This window comes from Desmodus rotundus, chromosome 7, assembly GCF_022682495.2.
Source record: "Desmodus rotundus isolate HL8 chromosome 7, HLdesRot8A.1, whole genome shotgun sequence".
Classification (NCBI taxonomy): Eukaryota; Metazoa; Chordata; class Mammalia; order Chiroptera; family Phyllostomidae; genus Desmodus; species Desmodus rotundus.
Window position 1 is genome coordinate 43,728,247 of NC_071393.1, and position 20,295 is coordinate 43,748,541.

At 34.4% G+C, this 20,295-nt stretch overlaps 1 protein-coding gene across 4 annotated transcripts in view; it reads right to left on the reverse strand.

Annotated features, from left to right (window-relative positions):
* The window catches only part of PRPF39 (pre-mRNA processing factor 39), a 37,981-nt gene that overhangs the window by 9,533 nt on the left and 8,153 nt on the right, over positions 1 to 20,295 (reverse strand). The window contains exons 1-5 of one of the 4 annotated variants that reach the window (XM_045183090.3): positions 17,046 to 17,173; positions 16,795 to 16,863; positions 16,529 to 16,691; positions 16,281 to 16,399; positions 10,581 to 10,748 (exon numbers count right to left, since the gene is read on the reverse strand). In XM_045183090.3, coding sequence (XP_045039025.1) covers positions 10,581 to 10,748; positions 16,281 to 16,399; positions 16,529 to 16,615 — 374 coding nt within the window. In that variant the 5' untranslated portion in view covers positions 16,616 to 16,691; positions 16,795 to 16,863; positions 17,046 to 17,173. Of the gene's footprint in view, positions 1 to 10,580; positions 10,749 to 16,280; positions 16,400 to 16,528; positions 16,864 to 17,045; positions 17,174 to 17,603; positions 17,951 to 20,295 lie in introns of those variants that run through there. The other 3 variants (XM_024573949.4, XM_024573950.4, XM_024573952.4) reach the window with 3 other exon arrangements.

Consider the following 20,295-nt stretch of genomic DNA (forward strand, 5'->3'; position numbering starts at 1 on the left):
TAATGATGTCTTCAGTACTTAAAGCTGATAAGCACACCTTCCTTTTAGAACATTCTGCATCCATGACTCTAAGTTTCCACTTCTTTGGTTTTCCTCCAAGTCTCTGACTGCTTCTTGATCTCCTTTGAGGGTTGTCCCTTAATATCTGCCCCTAAAGGCTAAATATTCCCAAGGATTCAACTCTGCATTTTGTTATCACCTATTTTTACATATTTCACTGGCCAACCTTATTACTAATACAGTTAAATAAGAAGTTCATTATGACACAGAACTGTAACTCAAGCCCAAACTTTTCTCCTAAATTTCACATTAGTATATTGAATTGTCAACACTCTGCACAAAAAATACACAGTATTTTGCTGTGTATAATGCGTAGTTTTTTGCCCAAATTTTTAAGGGAAAAATAAGGATGTGCATTATACATGGGTAGTACCTGAAATAACCTTGTATCTATCTGTTCTTGTGTTTTGTAATTATTTGTTACATAAAACTTCTTCTACCATATTATGTTCAAAAATAAATGCTAAACTTTCTTTATAATACAAAAAACAAGTATCTAAATATAAATAAAAAATTGAATTAAAAAATCAAGAATTTTTTCCTGAAAACATGGGCCAAAAATGGGGGTATGCATTATACATAGCAAAATATAGTAGATTAATTTTAAGCAAAGATCATTTTCAAAAAATTTCATTTTATTCAAATTAATTTGTACATATACACAAATTTTAACCCAACATACTAATTTTAGAAGCTAAATATCTACACTATCTCAATTTGGAAACTTATATACAAAATGTCTTCATCCACAAATCAACACCCTCCACATTTCTGATCTTGATTAGCAGTACTGTCAGCAAATCAGTTTCCCAATCTCTTCCACTTAAATTAACACCTATATTTCACTGAATACCTAGTTCTACTAATTAACGCACCTTCATGCCTTGTTTACTTTTCACCTGGATAAACTGGTCTTCCTGCCTGTAGTCTCACAACCCTCATGCCCACACCAATACTACTACCAGAAATGTTATCAAAAATTAATACTGAAAAACAAGAGTTAAACACAGTCATAAGCCCCTCCTGCCAAAGTAATTTCAGTAGGTTTATCCAGCAGTCAAGCTAAAATCCAATCTTCTTCATATTGTGACCAAGCCTTTGATCCAAACCTAGCTCTTCAATGTAATTAACAGACATGGTTGTACATGTACCACATATTCCAACATTATGAATTTCCCAAGTCTCTTTCAAATTGATTTACGCTATTGACATACTTGGACTTTTAGACTTTCACAAATATATATTAAATGACATTGAAAAATAATTTAAATAATGCAAAATCTACAGATAAAACGCTTAACTTGGAGCATTCACTACTGGGAGGAAAAAATGTAAAATGTCTTATTTTAAAAACATCAAAAATAAAGAGGTAACTCTCAAATATATAGTAACCAAATAAACAATTTAATATTCAGATATTAAAATTCAAAAGAGGCCAAAATACAAAGAAATAAGATAAAATCGAAAATTACTTATAGAGCATGAATTTAAAATAAGTGCTACATTGTACAGAAAAGTCTTTCAAATGGTAATAAAATATGCATAATACTAAGCAGTAATTTTCCATCACCTTTTTCTTCAATAAAGAATGGATGAGTGTCTAATATACATTGTCCTCTATTTCTAGGTGTTAAGAATAAATAGATTTAATAAGCTTCGAAAACAGCATGTAAAGGATACAGGAGACACAACAGTGTTATTAGTGCTACGATAAATAGGTAAAGTGGTGGCATAAATGACAGAAGATACTTTCCATTACCTGGGTGAACTGGGAAAGTTTCCCAGAGAAAACATTAAGCTGTATGTTCTTGAGAAATAGGAGTTCACCACAAAAATGGAAGTGAAAAAGGTATTACAGTCATAAAGTACAAAACACCACCATTTAGGAAATTATTAGTACAAAGGTGTTTCTAGAGGTTAGGAACTTCCAAAAACTAGGTCTGGGAAAGATAACATTACAAAGTCCTCATGCTAAGAAAGATTTTAAATTAGATATTTTCTTAAATATTCAGTGTACGAGGTCTGTCTGCAAAAGGACTAGTCAGTGTTAATATAACAAGAACAGTCTGCACAACATCAGTGTAACTTGGCAGCCAAGGAGAGTGGACTGGAATGAGCATGCGTGAATGACGACTTAACTGTAGTAGTCACTGGGGACAGCACGCACTGTTGAGCGAGCATGTGTACTGTGTGGCTGTTGCATTCAGAATGAGCGAGTACAGCAACAAATCTGCCTCAAGTTTTGTGTTAAGCTTGAACATTCCTCTGTAGAAACTATTTGGATGATTCAGAAGGCGGCAGCTATGGCAACTGGTGATTGGCAGCTTCATCAGACAACACACCCACTCATGCAACTTATGCATCACATCCCATGCAGTTTTTTGGCGAAACTTCAAATCATCCAAGTGACTTAGCCCCACTAAAGCCCAGATTTGGCACCCTGAAACTTCTGGCTTTTTCCAAAACTAAAATCACCTTTGAAAGGAAACAGATTTCAGTCTGTTGATGAGATTCAGGAAAATATGATGGGCAGCTGATGACAATTGGGAGAATTATGTGAGGTACCAAGGTGCCTACTTTGAAGGTGACTGAGGCATCATTGTCCTGTGTACAATACTTCTTGTACCACCTTCAATAAATGTCTCTATTTTTTATATTACATGGCTGGACGCCTTCTGAACTGACACTGTATATCCAATACATACATCTGCATAACAGAAATATTTCTACTGTAGCACTTAAAATACTTTTCTTAACATATCTCATTTCCATGAGGCCAAGCCAACTCACACATAGCTGAGGGATTTGGGACTTTGTTCCTGTAACATAAAAAGCTTATCATCTGTTACACAGCAAGTGCTAACTAAATGACTTTAAGTAGGATGAGTATATTATGCCAAAGAAAATATTTCAGTGATTCTCAAAGCAGATAGTCATATGAATCTAATTTATTTATACAACTATAAGATTTACTTACATAAACACTACTTGTGAGTTTGCTACACACTGATACAGAAAGTGGTTCTCGACATATTAGTGAAAAAAGCACATTAAATGGCAGTAGTTCTTAATATATTAAGTGAAAAAAAGGCACAACAACAGCACTATGTATAATGCAATCTACAAATTTCTATTATAAACATATATGCACTTTTAAAAGTCTAGTGGGAGCCCTGGCCTGGTACCTTAGTTAGCTGGCACATTGTCCCAATACACAAAGGTTGCAGGTTTGATTCCCGGTCAGGGCAGATATAAGAGGCACCCAATGAATGAATAAAGAAGTAGAACAACAAATCCGACTTTTTTCTCTCTCTCAATATATATATTTACATATATTTATAAATATATATTTATATAATTTTTAAAATTTATAAATATATACATATATAATTTTAAATTTTTTTAAATTAAAGAAAAAAGCATAGTGGAGTGATTCATTAAGGGAAAAAAAAGACTTGGAGGAGACTGTACAAGAACTTCAGGGCAACACCATCTAGTTTCTAGTCAGCTTCCAACCACTTACTCATGCTGTGATGTTATGTGAATCTTTTAATCTTTGACAGTACCTATGCCTCCCTGACTTACTGTGAAGATTAAATAAGTTATAGGACACTCAGAACAGTGTCTCCTAGTCATATTTTATTTTTCTTGCCAAAAGTAAGGTTTTTATAGTCATAGATTTTAGCTATATTTTAGATTGTAGAAAAATTGGTTTATGAAAAGGCACCCCTTTTTGTCATGTTTAAAACCTTTGTAGTGATCTATAGATTCAATGCAATTCCTATCAAAATACCAATGGAATATTTCACTGAACTAGAACAATCCAAAAATTTATATTGAACCACAAAAGCCCCCAAATAGCCACGGGAATCTTGAGAAAGAAGAACAAAGCTGGAAGTACCACATTACCTGATATCAAACTATACAACAAGGATATAGTAATCAAAATAGCATAGTAATGGTATAAAAGCAGATATATAGATCAATGGAACAGAAGAGTCTAGAAATAACCCACACCTATATGGTAAATTAGTATTTGACAATGGAGGCAAGAACATACAGTGGGGTAAAGACAAACTTCTCAATAAATGGTGTTGGGAAAATTAAACAGACAGGTGCAAAAAATGAAACTAAACCATCTTCTTATACCACATAAGAGGTTAGTCCAAAAAATATCCAGCCATGCAATATGAAAAATAGAGATTTACTAAAGACGACACATGGTACAAAAAAACACTATATGTGCATGTTACAATTATGCCTCAGTCCCCTTTAAAGTAGGCGCCTTGGGACCTCACACAGTTGTGCCAATTGCCATCAGCTGCTCTGTGTTACGTTCCTGATCTCATCTACCGTCTCAAATCTCTTCCCTTACAATACAAAGGTGATTTTAGTTTTGGAAAAAGCCAGAAGTCACAGGGTGCCAAACCTAGGTTGTAGGGCAGCTGAATCAGTCACCTGGGTGATTTGATGTTTCGCCAAACACTGGATATATGATGAATGAGCAGGCATGTTGTCATGATGAAGCTGCCAATCACCAGCTGCCCACAGCTGCAGCCTTCTGAATCATCTGGATGCACACGTATTCCAGTCCATGCTTCTTGGCGTCAGGTTACATAGAAATTGTGCAAACCATTCTTGTTATATTAACAATGGCTAGACTTTTCCTGGAAAGACCGTGTACAAGACTGAACTCAAAATAGATTACACACTTAAACGTAAGACTCAAAAGCATGAAACTCACAAGGAAACATAGGCAGTAAAATCTCAAACATTTCTCTTATTTTTTCTGATATCTCCTGGGCAAAGAAAACAGAAGAAAAAATAAACAAGTGAGACTACATCAAATAAAAAAGTCATTACACAACCCTAGCTGGGTAACTCAGTTGCTTAGAGCGTTATCCTGATAAGCCAAAGGTTCAATCTCCAGTCAAGGCAACGAATGAATACATGGGTAAGTGGAACAACAAATATATGTCTGTCTGTCTACCCCACAACCTTTCTCAAAAAAAAAAAAAAAAAAAAAAAAAAAAAAAAAAAAAAAAAGGTCAATAAATTAAAAGATTCATTCCTATTGAAAGTTACTGCACAGCAAAGGAAACCATCAACAAAATGAAAAGAAAAAAAGATATAAAAATGGCACTAAATACATATTTATCAATAATGACCTTAAATGTAAATGGCTTAAACGCTCCAACCAAAAGACATAGGGTAGCTGAATGGATAAGAAAACAACACCCATATATATGCTGTTTCCAGGAGACCCATCTCAGTCTGAAAGATACACACAGACTAAAAGTAATGGAAAAAGGTATTGAATAAACTGGAAATGAAAAAAAACAAGAGATGGGGTAGCAATACTTATATCTGACAAAACAGACTTTAAAACCAAGGAAGACACTACACATAATGATAAAGGGAACAACCCAACAAGAAGAAAAACCCCAATAAACATAATTCTCAAATCTTGATGAACATAAAGGGATATATCAACAGAAATACAGTCAGTCAGGGATTTAACACCCCTTTGACTTCAAAAGATAGGTCTTCCAGGCAGAAATCAACAAGGAGACAGTAACCTTAAAATGATACACTAGATCAAATGGATTTAATTGATATCTTCAGAGCATTTCACACCAAAGGAGCAGAATATAAATACTTTTCAAGTGCACATGGAACATTTTTTAGGATATACATGTTAGGATACAAAACAAGTCTCAATAAATTTAAGAAGATTGAAATCACACCAAGCATCTTCTCTGACCAAACTGCTATGAAACTAGGAATCAATCACAATAAGAACACTGAAAAAAAAAAAACAAAGACATGGAAGCCAATAGTATGTTATTAAACAATGAAAGGGTCAACAACAAGATTACAGAAGAAATCAAAAGATTCCTTAAAATAAATGAAAATGAGGAGACAACAATCCAAAATTTGTGGGAGACAGGGAAAGCAATCCTAAGAGGGAAATTCATAGCATTAACGTTCCTATCTCAAAAAACAGCAAAAGCCCAAATAAACAATCCAACTTTACACTTAAAGGAACTTGAAAAAGAACATCAAACAAAGCCCAAAGTGAGTAGAGTGAAGGAAATAATGAAGATCAGAACAGAAATAAATGAAATAAGAGTCTAAAAAAAAAATGATACAAAAGATCAGTGAATCCAAGAGCTGGTTGCTTGAAAGATAAGATGATAAACCTTTAACCAGACTCATCAAGAAAAAAAGAGGGAAGACCCAAATAAATAAAAGCAGGAATGAAAGAGGAGAAATAACTGACACCAAAGAAATACAAAGGATTGTAAGAAAATAATATGAACAACTATATGCCAACAAACTGAACAAACTGGACAACCTGGATGAATGGAAAAACTCTTAGAAACATACAATTTCCATTACTTAATCAGAAAGAATCAGATCATCTGAATAGTCAGATTATACCTCATTAATTTGAAGCAGTAATAAAATAATCCCCCCAAAACGAAAGCCCTGAACAGGAAGGATACAAAGATGAATTTTTACAAAATACTCCAGGCAGCACACCTCTCCTCAAACTATTTGAAAAAAGTTCAAGAGAACGGTAGACTCCCAGGCTCACTTTACATACCAGGGTTGCCTTATTTCCAAAACCAGATAAACAAAGATAATATAAAAACAGAAAATTATAGACTAATATACCTATGGACACAGATGCTAAAATCCTCAACAAAATATTAGCAAAGTGGATACAGAAATGCATCATAAAGATCATTAACCATGACCAAGTGGGACTTATTCCAGGAATGAAAGGTTGGTACAACATTCACAAATCAATAAATGTGACTTACCACATAAACAAAATGAAGGTTAAAAACCACATGATCTTATCAATATCCTTTTAATAAAACCCAGCACCCATTTATGACCAAAAATCGCAGCAAAGTAGGAATAGAGGGAATATACCTAAACATAATAAAGGTCATATATGACAAATCACTGCCAGCATCATACTCAACAGGTAAAAACTAGAAACGTTCCACTTAAGACTGGAAAAAAAGACAGGGATGTCCACTTTCACCTCTCTTATTCAACATAGTACTGGAAGTCCTAGCCACAGTAATCAGACAATAAGAATAAAAGGCATTCAAATTGGAAAGGAAGTAAAAGTGTCTTTATTTGCAGATGACATGATACTGTATATAGAGAACTCCAAAGATTCCACCAAGAAACTACTAGAAATGATAAATGAATTCAGCAAAGTAGCAGGATACAAAATGAAAATCCAGGTATCAGTTGCATTTTTATATGCCAGTAACAAACCAGCAGAAAGGGAAACTTAGAAAACAATCCTATTCACAATTACTTCAAAAGAATAAAATACCTAGGAATAAACCTAATGAAGGATATAAAAGACCTCTACTCGGAAAATTATCAAGACACTGAAGAAAAAAATAGAAGATACAAATAAGTGGAAGCACATACCGTGTTCATCGATAGGTACAATTAACATCATTAAAATGTCCATACTGCCCAAAGCAATCTGTAGATTCAATACAATTCCTATATGACCCCAGTGACATTTCACAGAACTAGAACAAATATTTCAAAAATTTAATGGCACCACAAAAAAAGTCCTGCATGGCAATAGCGATCCCGAAAAGAAAAAAGTTGGAGGAATCACACTACCTAAATGAAACTATACTATAAATACTACAGTAATCAAAACAGAATAGTACTGGCATAAAAACAGAGACATAGATCAATGAAACTGAACAGAGATCCCAGAAATAAACCCACACCTTCATAGTCAGTTAATATTCGACAAAGGAAGCAAACATATACAATGGGAGAAAGAGAGTTTATTTAATAAATGATGTTGGGAAAATTGGACAGATACATACAGAAAAATGAAACTAGACCACTTTCTTACACCACACACAAGAATAAACTCAAAATGGATTAAAGACTTAATGTTGGAGCTGAAACCATAAAAGCCTAAAAGAAAACACAGGCAGCAAAATATTGGACATAGCTCTAGCAATATTTTATCCCACATATCTCCCCAGGCAAGGGGAAAAGAAAAAATAAATAAATGGGACTACATCAACCTAAAACATTTTTGCACAGCAAAGGAGTATGTCAACAAAATAAAAAGATAACCCGCAGAATGGGAGAACATATTCAGCAATACATCTGATAAGGGTTAATATCCAAATTTATTAAAGAACTTAACAAAACTCAACACCAAAAAAACAAACCACCCAATTAAAAACTTGGGCAAAGGGCCTGAGTAGACGCTTCTCCAAAGAGGACATAAGATGGCCAATAGACATATAAGAAGATGCTCAATGTCACTAATCCTCAGAGAAATGCAAATTAAAACCACTATGAGATACCATCTCACACCTGTCAGAATGGATACCATCAATTAACAAACAATAAGTGCTGGCAAGGATGTGGAGAAAGAGGAACACTTTTGCACTGTGGGTGGAAATGCAGATTGGTGCAGTCACCTTGGAACACAGGATGGAGATCCATCAAAAAATTGAAAATGGATCCTCCTTTTGACCCAGCGATCCCACCTCTGGAAATATATCCAAAGAAACCCCAAACACTAATTTGAAAGAACATAAGCATCACCATGTTTATTGCAGCCTTATTTACAATTGCCAAGATGTGGAAGTAGCCCACATGTCCTCCAGTAGATGAGTGGATAAACCAACTATGGGACATTTAAACAATGGAATATTACTCGGCCATAAAAAGAAAATTTTACCCTTTGTGCAGTATGGATGGACCTGGAGAACATTATTCTAAATGAAGTAAGTAGAGAAAAGACAAATACCGTAAGATTTTGCTTATATGTGGAATCTAATGAACAAACTGAACTAACAAGCAAAGGAGACAGACTCAAGAGAGCAGGATGACAGCTAAGTGGGGGAGGTTAGAGGGTAAAGGGATTAAGCAATAACGATAAAGGACTCAGGGACGTGGACAACAGTGCAGTGATTGCTGGAAGGAGGGGGATATAAGGGGACTAAATGATAATGGAAAAATACAATTAAAAAGACAAAAAAAAAGACAATACCATATGATTTCACTTATAGGTAGAATCTAAAGAACAATATAAATGAACAAAACAGGAACAGACTGATACAGAGAACAGACTGATGGTTGCCAGAGGGGAGGGGCTTCGAGTACTGGGTGAAAAATGTTAAGGGATTGAGAAGTAAGATTGGTAATTACAAAACAGTCATGGGGATGTAAAGTGCAGCATAGAAAATATAGTTAATAACAATGTCATAACTATGTATGGTGTCAGGTGGGTACAGAAAATACTGGGGCAAATACTTTGTAAAATATGACTGCCTAACCACTATGTCATACACCTAAAACAAATACAAAATAATACTAAATATAATCAATAATTGAAAAAAATTAAGTTTAAAAAATATATAAAAATATCTTTTAATAAGCAAAAATAATTAAAAGTAAAAAAAAAAAACTTTCATATTTATTCATTCAAGGAATAGTCACCTAGCATTTCCATATGCCAAGCCTTGTGTTTATACTGCAATACAGCAAGTGTCTTCCTTGGTCATTATACACTAGAAACCTTCCCACCTCATCTATTCCATAAAATACAGGGCCAGAATATTCAGATCTACATCTGTCCTCTATCTAACTCGAGTCTGCTTCTAACTTATTCTGTCTTCTGTCTTAGCAAATTGATCCTTTTCATATGCTTCATAAAGTCTACTTTTTTGTAAAGAAAAATTTTGAGAAACGTTTATTTAAAAAGTACCTCAGTTTACAGGCTCTAACACAGTACTATTTATAAAAATAAGACAAAAATGTAAAAAATATTACAGTTTAAAGAAGCAAATATTTATCAACCAGTTATATTTTCTTGATCAGAAAGACTGAGTCCATATCAATTGGATACTTTGAGTATATCAGAACTTGTACACAGAAATAGTTGTTTTAACAATTCTACTTAAAATGAAATGATACCAATTTTAATGGAAAATCATAGTAGAAAATTGCAATGAAATGATTTTGATGCTTTGACTATAGATAGGGCTTACTACATAAAATACATACTTCACCATTTTGGATATAGGTATTACATGAATGACAAGCATATACCTTTAGTAAGTCAGTAAGTTTTAAACAAGCATCTATTATGTACCATGTACAGGGTTAATTTAGTACTATAAAGGATAATTAAACTCAGATTCTATTTTCTCATTCCTCCACTACTCTGAAATACTTCAGTCAAAAGACAAGATTCCTGTTGTTTCCTCATCTATAAAATGTAAGGAGAAACCGATGTCTAAAAACAGTAAAATTCCTAACCAATTAATAAGATACATGGGAAAATATCTAAATTTAAAAATGTATAAATTGTGATATGGACAAAAAATAATATCCCTGCTTGTATCTAACAGATTTAACATTTCAAGAGAATTATAATCTCTAATATTATGAATAACCTGAGTTATCACATATTTTAACGATCTAATTTTTCCACCTACCTCTGAAAATGATGACTATACAGCTGTGTTGGAATACCAAGAATACGATCATATATAGCTGTAACTTCTCTCAGGTTTCCCTGTTCATTCTCCCAGTTTATATACATTTCCCACAGTCTGTCCGATCGGAAATCTGTTCCTGCAGCTAGAACGGCGTGCTCAAAAGTTCTGAAAAATTAAATTATCTTTAAATTATCTTTCCAAGATAAATGCACTTTAAAATATTATTTCTATACTTTGCAATATATAAAAATATCAAATCATTAAGTTGTACACCTCAAACTGATACACAGTAGCTACCCCTTATCCACAGGGGATTAGTTCCAAGATCCCAGTAGATGCCTAAAACCACAGACAGAACCGAGTCCTATCTATTTTTTTTCGATATATACATACCTCTGATAAGGTTTAGTTTATATATTAGGCACAATGATTAACTAATAATAAAGCAGAACAATCATAATATATTATAATAAAGTTACGTGAATGTGGTCTCTCAGCAAACGAGCACAAACTTGTATTTCCTTCTTGATAATTTCATGGATAGAAGATTTGCTCTTACCGTAGATCTTAGCGACCTCAGCATACGACATTTTTTCTTTCTTTATTAAGTCGAGAACTTTCACCTTTTCACTTAAAGGAAGCACTTTACGGCTTCTCCTTGGCATATCTGAATCACCAGAATCACTACTCTTGCGCTTTGGGGCCAATATTAAGTAAAATAAGGGTTACTTGAACACAAGCACTGCAATACTGCAACAGTCAATCTGATAAACTACACAGCTACTAAAGGGACTAACAAGCAGGAAGCATATACAGTGTGAATACAATGGACAAAGGAATGATTCCCATCCCAAGCATGACAGAGCAGGAAGGCACAAGATTTCATCATGTTATTCAGAATGGCACAGACTTTAAAACTTATGAATTGTGCCCTAGCTGGTATGGCTCAGTGGACTGAGTGCCAGCCTGTGAACCAAAGGGTCGTTGGTTCAATTCCCAGTCAGGGCACATGCCTGGGTTGCAGGCCAGGTCCCTAGTAGGGGCTTCATGAGAGGCAACCACACATTGATGTTTCTCACCCTCTGTTTCTCCCTCCCTTCCCTTCTTTCTAAAAATAAATAAACAAAATCTTTAAAAAAAATGATTGTTTATTTCTGGAATTTTCCAATTAATATATTCAAACCATGGTTGACCACAGGGAACTGAAACTGTGAAAAGCAAAATTGTGGATGAGAGGGCTACTACTACAATATGTATCAATTAAAGTTCAATTAAAAAACTTTAAAAATAAAATAGATAATGATAAATTCAAAATGATATTTAACTGCTTCCTATACAAATATAGAGATTAAAAGGTAGAAGGAATAATAAATAAGTGTGTAAGAGCTGCTTAAAAATGTGAGAAAACAAAGAAATAAATGTACTTTTATGTAGTTTTACCATAAAATTAAAATTCAAAACATACATACTGCAAACATGTATTTCTTAAACTTGAAATATTTGCTGAATGGATTCATTTATGGCAGAAGATACAGGCAATTATTATCAATTTAAGAAATAATTTTCAGACAAAATAACTCTCCAAAAAGGTATCCAGCTGCCTTGTAAAGTAATGAGAAGTACACAAATATTTTAAAACTCTCAAAAATCTTTCCTGATTCTAAAACTCCACAACTAGTCCTGGCCAGGTAGCTCAGTTGATTAAAGCATCATCCCTATGCACCAAGGTTGATGGTTCAACCTCCAGTCAGGGCACATACAAGAGTCAAACAATGAATGCATAAATAAGTGAAACAACAAATTGATTGCTATCTCTTCTTTCTCCAACTCACTCTCTAAAATAAATAAACAAGTAAATAAATAAATACAAATAAAATTCCAGCCCTGGCCAGTGTAGCACCATTTGATGGGCAGGCATCATCCCACAAACTGAAAGGTTGTGGGTTCAATTTCTGGTCAGGGCATATGCCTGGGTTACAGATTCAGTCCCTGGTCGGGGCACATTGGAGGGGCAATGGATCATGTCTCTCTCCCTCTCTCCCTTCCTCCCTCTAAAATCAATAAGCATCTCCTCGGGTGAGGAATAATAAATAAAAATTTTCCCACAATTATAATTTATTACAAAAAATATATTTTTAAATACCTAACTCATGCCAAGCCATTTCTGTAAACAACTTTAATCATTAGATTTGAAACCCAAATGAGATAAAACCTTTAATACATATTTTCAAAGTAATTATTTTAGAATCAAGGGGGATTTTTAACAGTCTCCAACTATACTAACTAAATTAATCTAAAACTTTAACAGGATCCCAATCAAAGCTCTAAGAAATTTTGGGTTAAGAGCGAAAAAAAATTTCAAACATTCATTTGCATTACAAAAATGTAAAATATTTTGTATAAGGACAATGCAGGAGTTTTCCTGAAAGACAATCAAAAGAAATTAGGAAGCGATAGTAATTAAAGATATGGCACTAGCCTGGGAACAGAAAAATGTTTCAAAAGAACACATCAATGTACCCTGAGTATTCAGCATATGATAAAGAAGGTATTTTAAATCAATGCAAAAAAGCTGGACTATTCAATAAATTAAAAAAATAGTTCATCTCTATTTCACAAAGGACACAAACAAAATGCCGGATGAAATGATTTTTTAAAAGCTATTTAAAAAAATAGAAGAAAATAAAAGATTTATATATTCTTGACAAGATAGGCACAACACTCAGAAGCCAATAAGACAACACTGAACGACAGCAAAAAACCAAAACCTCTATATAATAAAAGCATACCCTGAACAAATCAAAAGGTATGCCAAAACTGTAGGAAATATGTTTACTATATACAGATAAAGGATTAATGGTGTATGTATACATGCACACATGTATATGTTTCTGGGTGAGGTTTTTAAGAGAGTAAAATACATGTCATGGCCCCTTCAGAAACCCAAAATGATTCAGGAAATTAATGCATCAGACACTAAGAAAGCGGAGGAAGTTGGGAGAGGAAAGATGAAAAAAAGACAGAATATTAAAAAGAAGATCTGATTAATGAAGGGTCAGAGATCTGAAATTTGTTTCCTGCCCAACTGTGGAAATTCAGAAACTAGGTATACATTTCCTAGAAATTCAGATGTTCCTTCAATGAAGAAACTGCTTGGCATGGGAATAAGATATGATGCCGCCATCACTGGAACTCCAACAAAAACTGAGTAGCTACCTGATCACTTTACTGTGAGGTCCTCCAGGCCAGCTAAAAATGGATGCCAATACAAAACACACAGAGCTTCCATTCAGTTTACTAATACCTAATCAAGAAATCAGACATGTCAGAGATGAAAACAAACAAAAAACAAAACCTTCAGAGGAACAATGCTAGGAGCAGAGAAAAACTTCCAGTATCCTTAATACCCTCAAAGAAATAATAAAAAGAGCCCTGGCTGGTGTAGCTCAGTGGATTTGAGCACTGGCCTGCGAACTAAAGGGTCGCTGGTTCCATTTTCAGTCAGGGCACATGCCTGAGTTGTGGGCCAGGACCCCACTAGAAGGCGCACGAGAAGCAACATTGATGTTTCTCTCCCTCTTTTTCTCTCTCCCTTTCCCTCTACAAATAAATAAAATCCTTTAAAAAAAGAAAATAATAAAAAGATATGCAGCCATATAGGGATAGGAAAATACAAGAAAAGGAACAAAGAACAACAAAGAGTCTTGGGTACTAAAAACAATAGTGAAATCCAAGGGAAAAAATTATCAAAATATGCATATACACAATAACAACATTTCTAAGAATTGAAGGACATAAGCATTCCAGATTGAAAAGGCCCACTAAGAAAACTCAAACCAATTTAGGAAAAAAAAAAATCCATACCAAAGCACATCATTAGAAAATTGCATTAAATCACAGATAAGAACATTTTAAAAGCTTCCATAAGGATCATATTAAGAGAATCCAGAAAAATGGTATCATACTTCTGAACAGCAACATCAGAAGCTATAAGTGAATGAAGACATATCTTCAAAGCCCTATGGAAAAATTACTTTCAACTCTATATCCCACTGGACCATCACTTTGGGTGTTTGAGTCATACAAAGCCTTGATTTCTTTTTTTCATCCCAAGCATCCTTTATCAAGTAACAGGATGTACTTCTCTAAAAGGTAGGCATGAACCAAGAAAGAGTAGGATCTAATAAACTCTTAATAAATAGAGCCAGACGCCAAGGATAAGGTAAAGACATATCCTAGAATCATGGTGATAAAAAAATCCCCAAACTGCTGTATGGCAGAAAGAGAACAGAACAACCAGTCCAGATCACAGAAGAGAAGGTTCCAGGAGGGACAGCGCCAACAGGGAAGGGAAAAAATGGAATTTAGAGATTTCAGAGTGTGATTAAATTCTTTTAGAATTTTCTTATTAGGTTGAATTTTTAACTCCCAAAAATAACTTATGTAAAGTATTTACATAAGTATGTAAATACTTTAAATACTTATGTAAAGTATTTAATTATGTAAAGTAGTTTTAGTACTGACTACTGAAAGCAGCTGTTGGAGAGGGCGAAAATCTCTAAATGTTCAAAAAAATCTAGGCAAATGGAAAAAGGAGGGAGGGGCAGAGTAGTAATTAACTCCAGGAAAAACAGAAGGCTATGAAGCCTACCCATTTGGAAAGATGAGGAAGGAAATGACAGGACAGAAATGAACTAAAATTCTTAGCTACCATAATAGACTCATAATGTCCTCAGCTAGTGAAGACAGAGAAAAAGCAATAGAGAGCTACTACTATAAGCATGTTAGAAAATACCAGAAGAAACAGCTAAAATATTCAAAGAGGGGTGGAAGGATTACTTTTTGTTACAACCAGTTCAATGTTGACTTTTCAAACTACATACACGTTTGGACAGAAATTAAAAACAACAACAACAAAAAGTTTAAAAATCCCTAAAATCATTAAGAAAAAGATAACCCAAAGGTAAAAGGAGTAAATCATATGAACAGGCAATGTGAAAATAGCTTATACAAGCATATAAAAAGATGGCAAACCAGGGTAAATAATCTAGAGATATGTAAAAAAAAAAATGTGATACCACTGAAGGTTAAAAATAAATGTGTTCTAGCTATGGGAAAATGACTACCCTCAAATACTGCAGGGGATTAAAATACCACTTCTGAAGAAAAATTTGATAAAATACAGCTGTGTGTTCCCTTTGACAGAGTTCCTTTTGGAGCATCTTTACACAAATACTCTTATAGAGACGTTCAGTGAAGCACTGATTATTCCCTAGAAATAAGAATCTGGTACCTTGATATAGTGCCAAATTCTTGATACTGTAAAATACTTTGCAATGGTTAAAAAATTATGGTAAAGATTCCAAAACATTCTGTAAAAAAAAAAAAAGGATATTGTGTACACATACATGTGCATCTGTGTGTATCTGAAAGAATACACATCAAGCCATTAACCAGGAGGAGAGTAGAATTGGGGACATAAAGACAGGGGGTTATGAAATGGAGGGGGACTTTATTATCTGTTTTTTTAATAATCATGCATATATTTATTACATGCATCATCCCTTTTAAATAGTGAAAAATATATGGAAGTCAAATCTTTAGTTTAACATTCACAAATACTTCTATTATCAACGTAAGAATACTTGACTTATAATTTATATCTTTGAACCATTTGAGTATCAGAGTTTCACATACCCTCTTATTGTACTGTTTGTCTCAGAATCCCCAGGGTCCAATGTTTCTTTTAAGAAGTTTATATAATGTATCCAAAGGTCAACACTAAGAGGTATTGCCTGAAGCCCCCGGCGGTATACCTAAGAAGAAAACAACAAAACTGTACTTCAAATATTTAATTATTTATTAACAGAGAGGCAACACTGTGTTATCCGGTGAACCTTAGAAATACTAATTACTGGAATTTTGTTTAAATAATCTACCATTACCATTTGGGTGGAGGTTGGATAGAACATGGCAATGTTCTGATCCCCACGTGCAGAGTCTTGATCTTCAAAGCGCAGCAGTCCCTGCATTCTGACCGGGTTGTGTGGGCAGGCTTTGGGTTACAGACCATAGGGCACAGACCCATTAGAGCACCAATGACAGCGTCTGACCAAAAATGCAATAAGACGTAGCAAATGTGACTAGCAAACCAACTATATTGTTTGGAAAATGAGAAATAAATGTAAGTGAGAGAAAAGCCCTGCCCTACTTGTTAAGCTGCAGTGTAATACAGAGGCTTGCACTGCAAAGCTTGACAAACTGTAGAGGTTTAACGCACCTGCCAACAAAGAGAGAAAATATTAGCTACAAATGCCACAAGAGTGACAAATGCAAATAAAATACCCTATAAAATTGTTTGACCACAAATCGTAGGTACTGCCAGCCAAAAAAAAAAGTTTTTGTTTTGTTATTTGGCTTACAGTACCTAATGGAAATAACTTTGTTCACTGATGTACGCACCTCATCTGATTGTTTAATGTTGTCATGCCGCTTTTCAAGGTCTGCATACTTTTTCCAGTAACCATAGCAATAGGGATAGTGTATGAAAAATTTGTCAAACGCTTTCCTGGCAGCCATCAAGTGATTCTGATGAAAATAAAATAAGATGTTTAAACATCTTGGAGTTTTTGTCACAAATATATTTATTATTCCTTTCGAAAGTATTATCTCAAATAAAATAAATGACAGGTATAAAAACCATGCACAAAGCAGTCCTTTTATCTGCAAATGCAGTCTTATCCTTTGAAACAAAAGGAACTAATTCTGTCAAACTACAAGGTTAACTTTTCATTCACAGATTTGATACACAGACACACACACAAACCAATTATTACAAATATTAGACTTTGTACTACAAATGCTATAAGATTTTTTGAAGCTAAACAATGTATATATCCAATATTATTCCATTTACTCTGAAAGCTAATTTTTAAAAGGCAACTTTAATTATAAAACAATAAGGCCCATTCTAATAATTGATTAATCTGCCCCTTTAGTCCCATTTAAAAAATTACTAACCTCCTGTTCTACATACTGAAGCAAATACACCCAGCCTGTAAAATCCTGAGGATTATTTTCTACAGTTTTCCAAAATTTTTCATAATCTGGAGGGAAATTTGCTTCCGTTTCTGTCACTGGAAGGTCCACAGCATTTGCTATTTCATTTTCTTCTGTAGTTGCATTCACATTAGGAGATCCATCAGGTGACTGTTCCATTTCCGTAACATTCATAATTTCAGTAGTGAAATCAGCAGATTGTTCTACCACTACCTCTGAACTATTGCCTGTGCTGCCATTACTAGAATTTCTGTATTCATCCATATGAGAATGTTGCATAGCTGTTTATTTTGTCCTCAGTTAATAATCTGTAGAAACAAAAATAAAGAGAAACACATTCCAAATGCTCATTTGGCATCATCAAAACCACTTTTTAAAAACGATCTTATAATCTATAAAAGAAACATTAATTTGATTATTGATCTCTCTTATAACTGCAAGGACAGTACAATATTCACAAACCAATAAATAAACAAAACGAAAGACAAAAATTACATGATCATATCAATAGATGTAGAAAAAGGATTTGATAAAGTACAGCACCCATTTATGATTAAAACACAGTGTGAAGTGAGAATAGAGGGAGCAGTCCTCAACATAATAAAAGGGCATATATGAGAGACCTACAGCCAACATCATAAAACTGGGCAAAAACTTAGAGCTTTCCCACTAAGATCAGGAATAAGACAAGGATGCCCGCTTTCACCACTTCTATTCAACATAGTATTGGGAGTCCTAGCCATAGCAATCAGACAAGAAAAAGAAATAAAAGGCATCCAAATTGAAACGGAGGAAACAAAACTATCATTGTTTACCGATGACACGATAGTATACATAGAAAGTCCTATATACTCCACCAAAAAACTACTCAACCTAATATGTGAATCTGGCAAAACAGCGGGATACAAGGTCAATATTCAGAAATCAAAGGCATTTTCGTATACCAACCATGAAATATCAGAAACAGAAACCAGGAAAAAAATCCCATTTGATGTAACAACATGAAAAATAGAGTACCTAGAAATAAACCTAACCAAGGAGGTAAAAGACCTGAACAAAAGTAGAAAAGTAGAAAAAAACTATACAACACTGCAGGAAGAAATTAAGGAAGACAAAAATATGTACCATGGATTGGAAGAATTAACATCATCAATATATCCATACTACCCAAAGCAATTTATAGATTCAATGCAATCCCAATTAAAGCACCAATGACATATTGCACAGATATAGCACAAACATTTCAGAAATTTATATGGAACCATAAACAACCCTGAATAGCTGCAGCAATTTTGAGATAGAAGAACAAAGTAGGAGGTATCACAATACCTGATATCAAATGATATTATGAGGCCACTGTAATCAAAACCGCCTGGTAGTAGCATAAGAACAGACACAGAGACCAATGGAACAGAACATAGAGCTCAGAAATAAACCAAGTCTCCATGGTCAATTAATATTCGACTAAGGGTGCAGCAGCATAAAATGGAGTGAAAACAGCTTCTTCAACAAATGATGTTGGGAGATCTGGACAGCTACATACAAAAAAAAAAAAAAAAAGGAACTCGATCACCAACTTACACCATACACAAAAATAAATTCAAGGTGGATAAAAGACTTAAATATAAATCCTGACACCATAGAAGTCCTAGAGGAAAACATCAGCAGGAAAATCTTAGACATTCCAGGCAGCAACATCTTCACTGATATGTCCCCCAAAGCAAGGGACATAAAGGAAAAGTTAAACAAATGGGACCTCATTAAATTAAAAAGTTTCTGCATGGCCAAAGAAAACAGCATTAAAATCAAAAGAGAACTAATTATATGGGAAAACATCTTTGCCAATGATACCTTGGACAAGGGTTTAATCTCCAAAATACATAAAGAACTCACAGGACCCCACTCCAGAAAGACACAAAACCCAATAAAAAAAAATGGGCAAAAGACATGAAAAGACACTTCTCCAAGGAGGACATACAGAGGGCCCAGAGACATATGAAAATATGCTCGGCCATCACCAGCCATCAAAGAGACGCATATTAAAACCACAATGAGATACCACTTCACACCAGTCAGAATGACCATCACAAACAAATCAACAAACAAGTGTTGAAAAGGATATGGAGAAAAGGGAACCCTAGTGCACTGTTGGTGGGAATGCAGACTGGTGTAGCCACTGTGGAAAACAGTATGGAATTTCCTCAGAAAACTAAAAATGGAACTGCCTTTTGACCCAGCAATTCCACTGCTGGGATTATATCCTAAGAGCCCTGAAATACCAATCCAAAAGAACCTGTGCACCCCAATGTTCATAGCAGCACAATTTACAATAGCCAAGAGCTAGAAGCAACCTAAGTGCCCATCAGTAAACAAATGGATCAAAAAACTATGGTATAAGCCCTGGATGGTATAGCTCAATGGACTGAGTGTGGGCTGTGAACCAAAGGGTCACCGGTTCAATTCATAAGCAGGCACATGCCTTGGTTGCAGGCTGGATCCCCAGTGGGGGCCACATGACAGGTAACCAGACACTGATATTTCTCTTCCTCTCTTTATCCCTCCCTTCCCTTCTTTCTAAAAATAAATAAATAAAATCTTAAAAAAAAAAAACACCACCTGTTACATTTACACAATGGAATACTACACAGCAGAG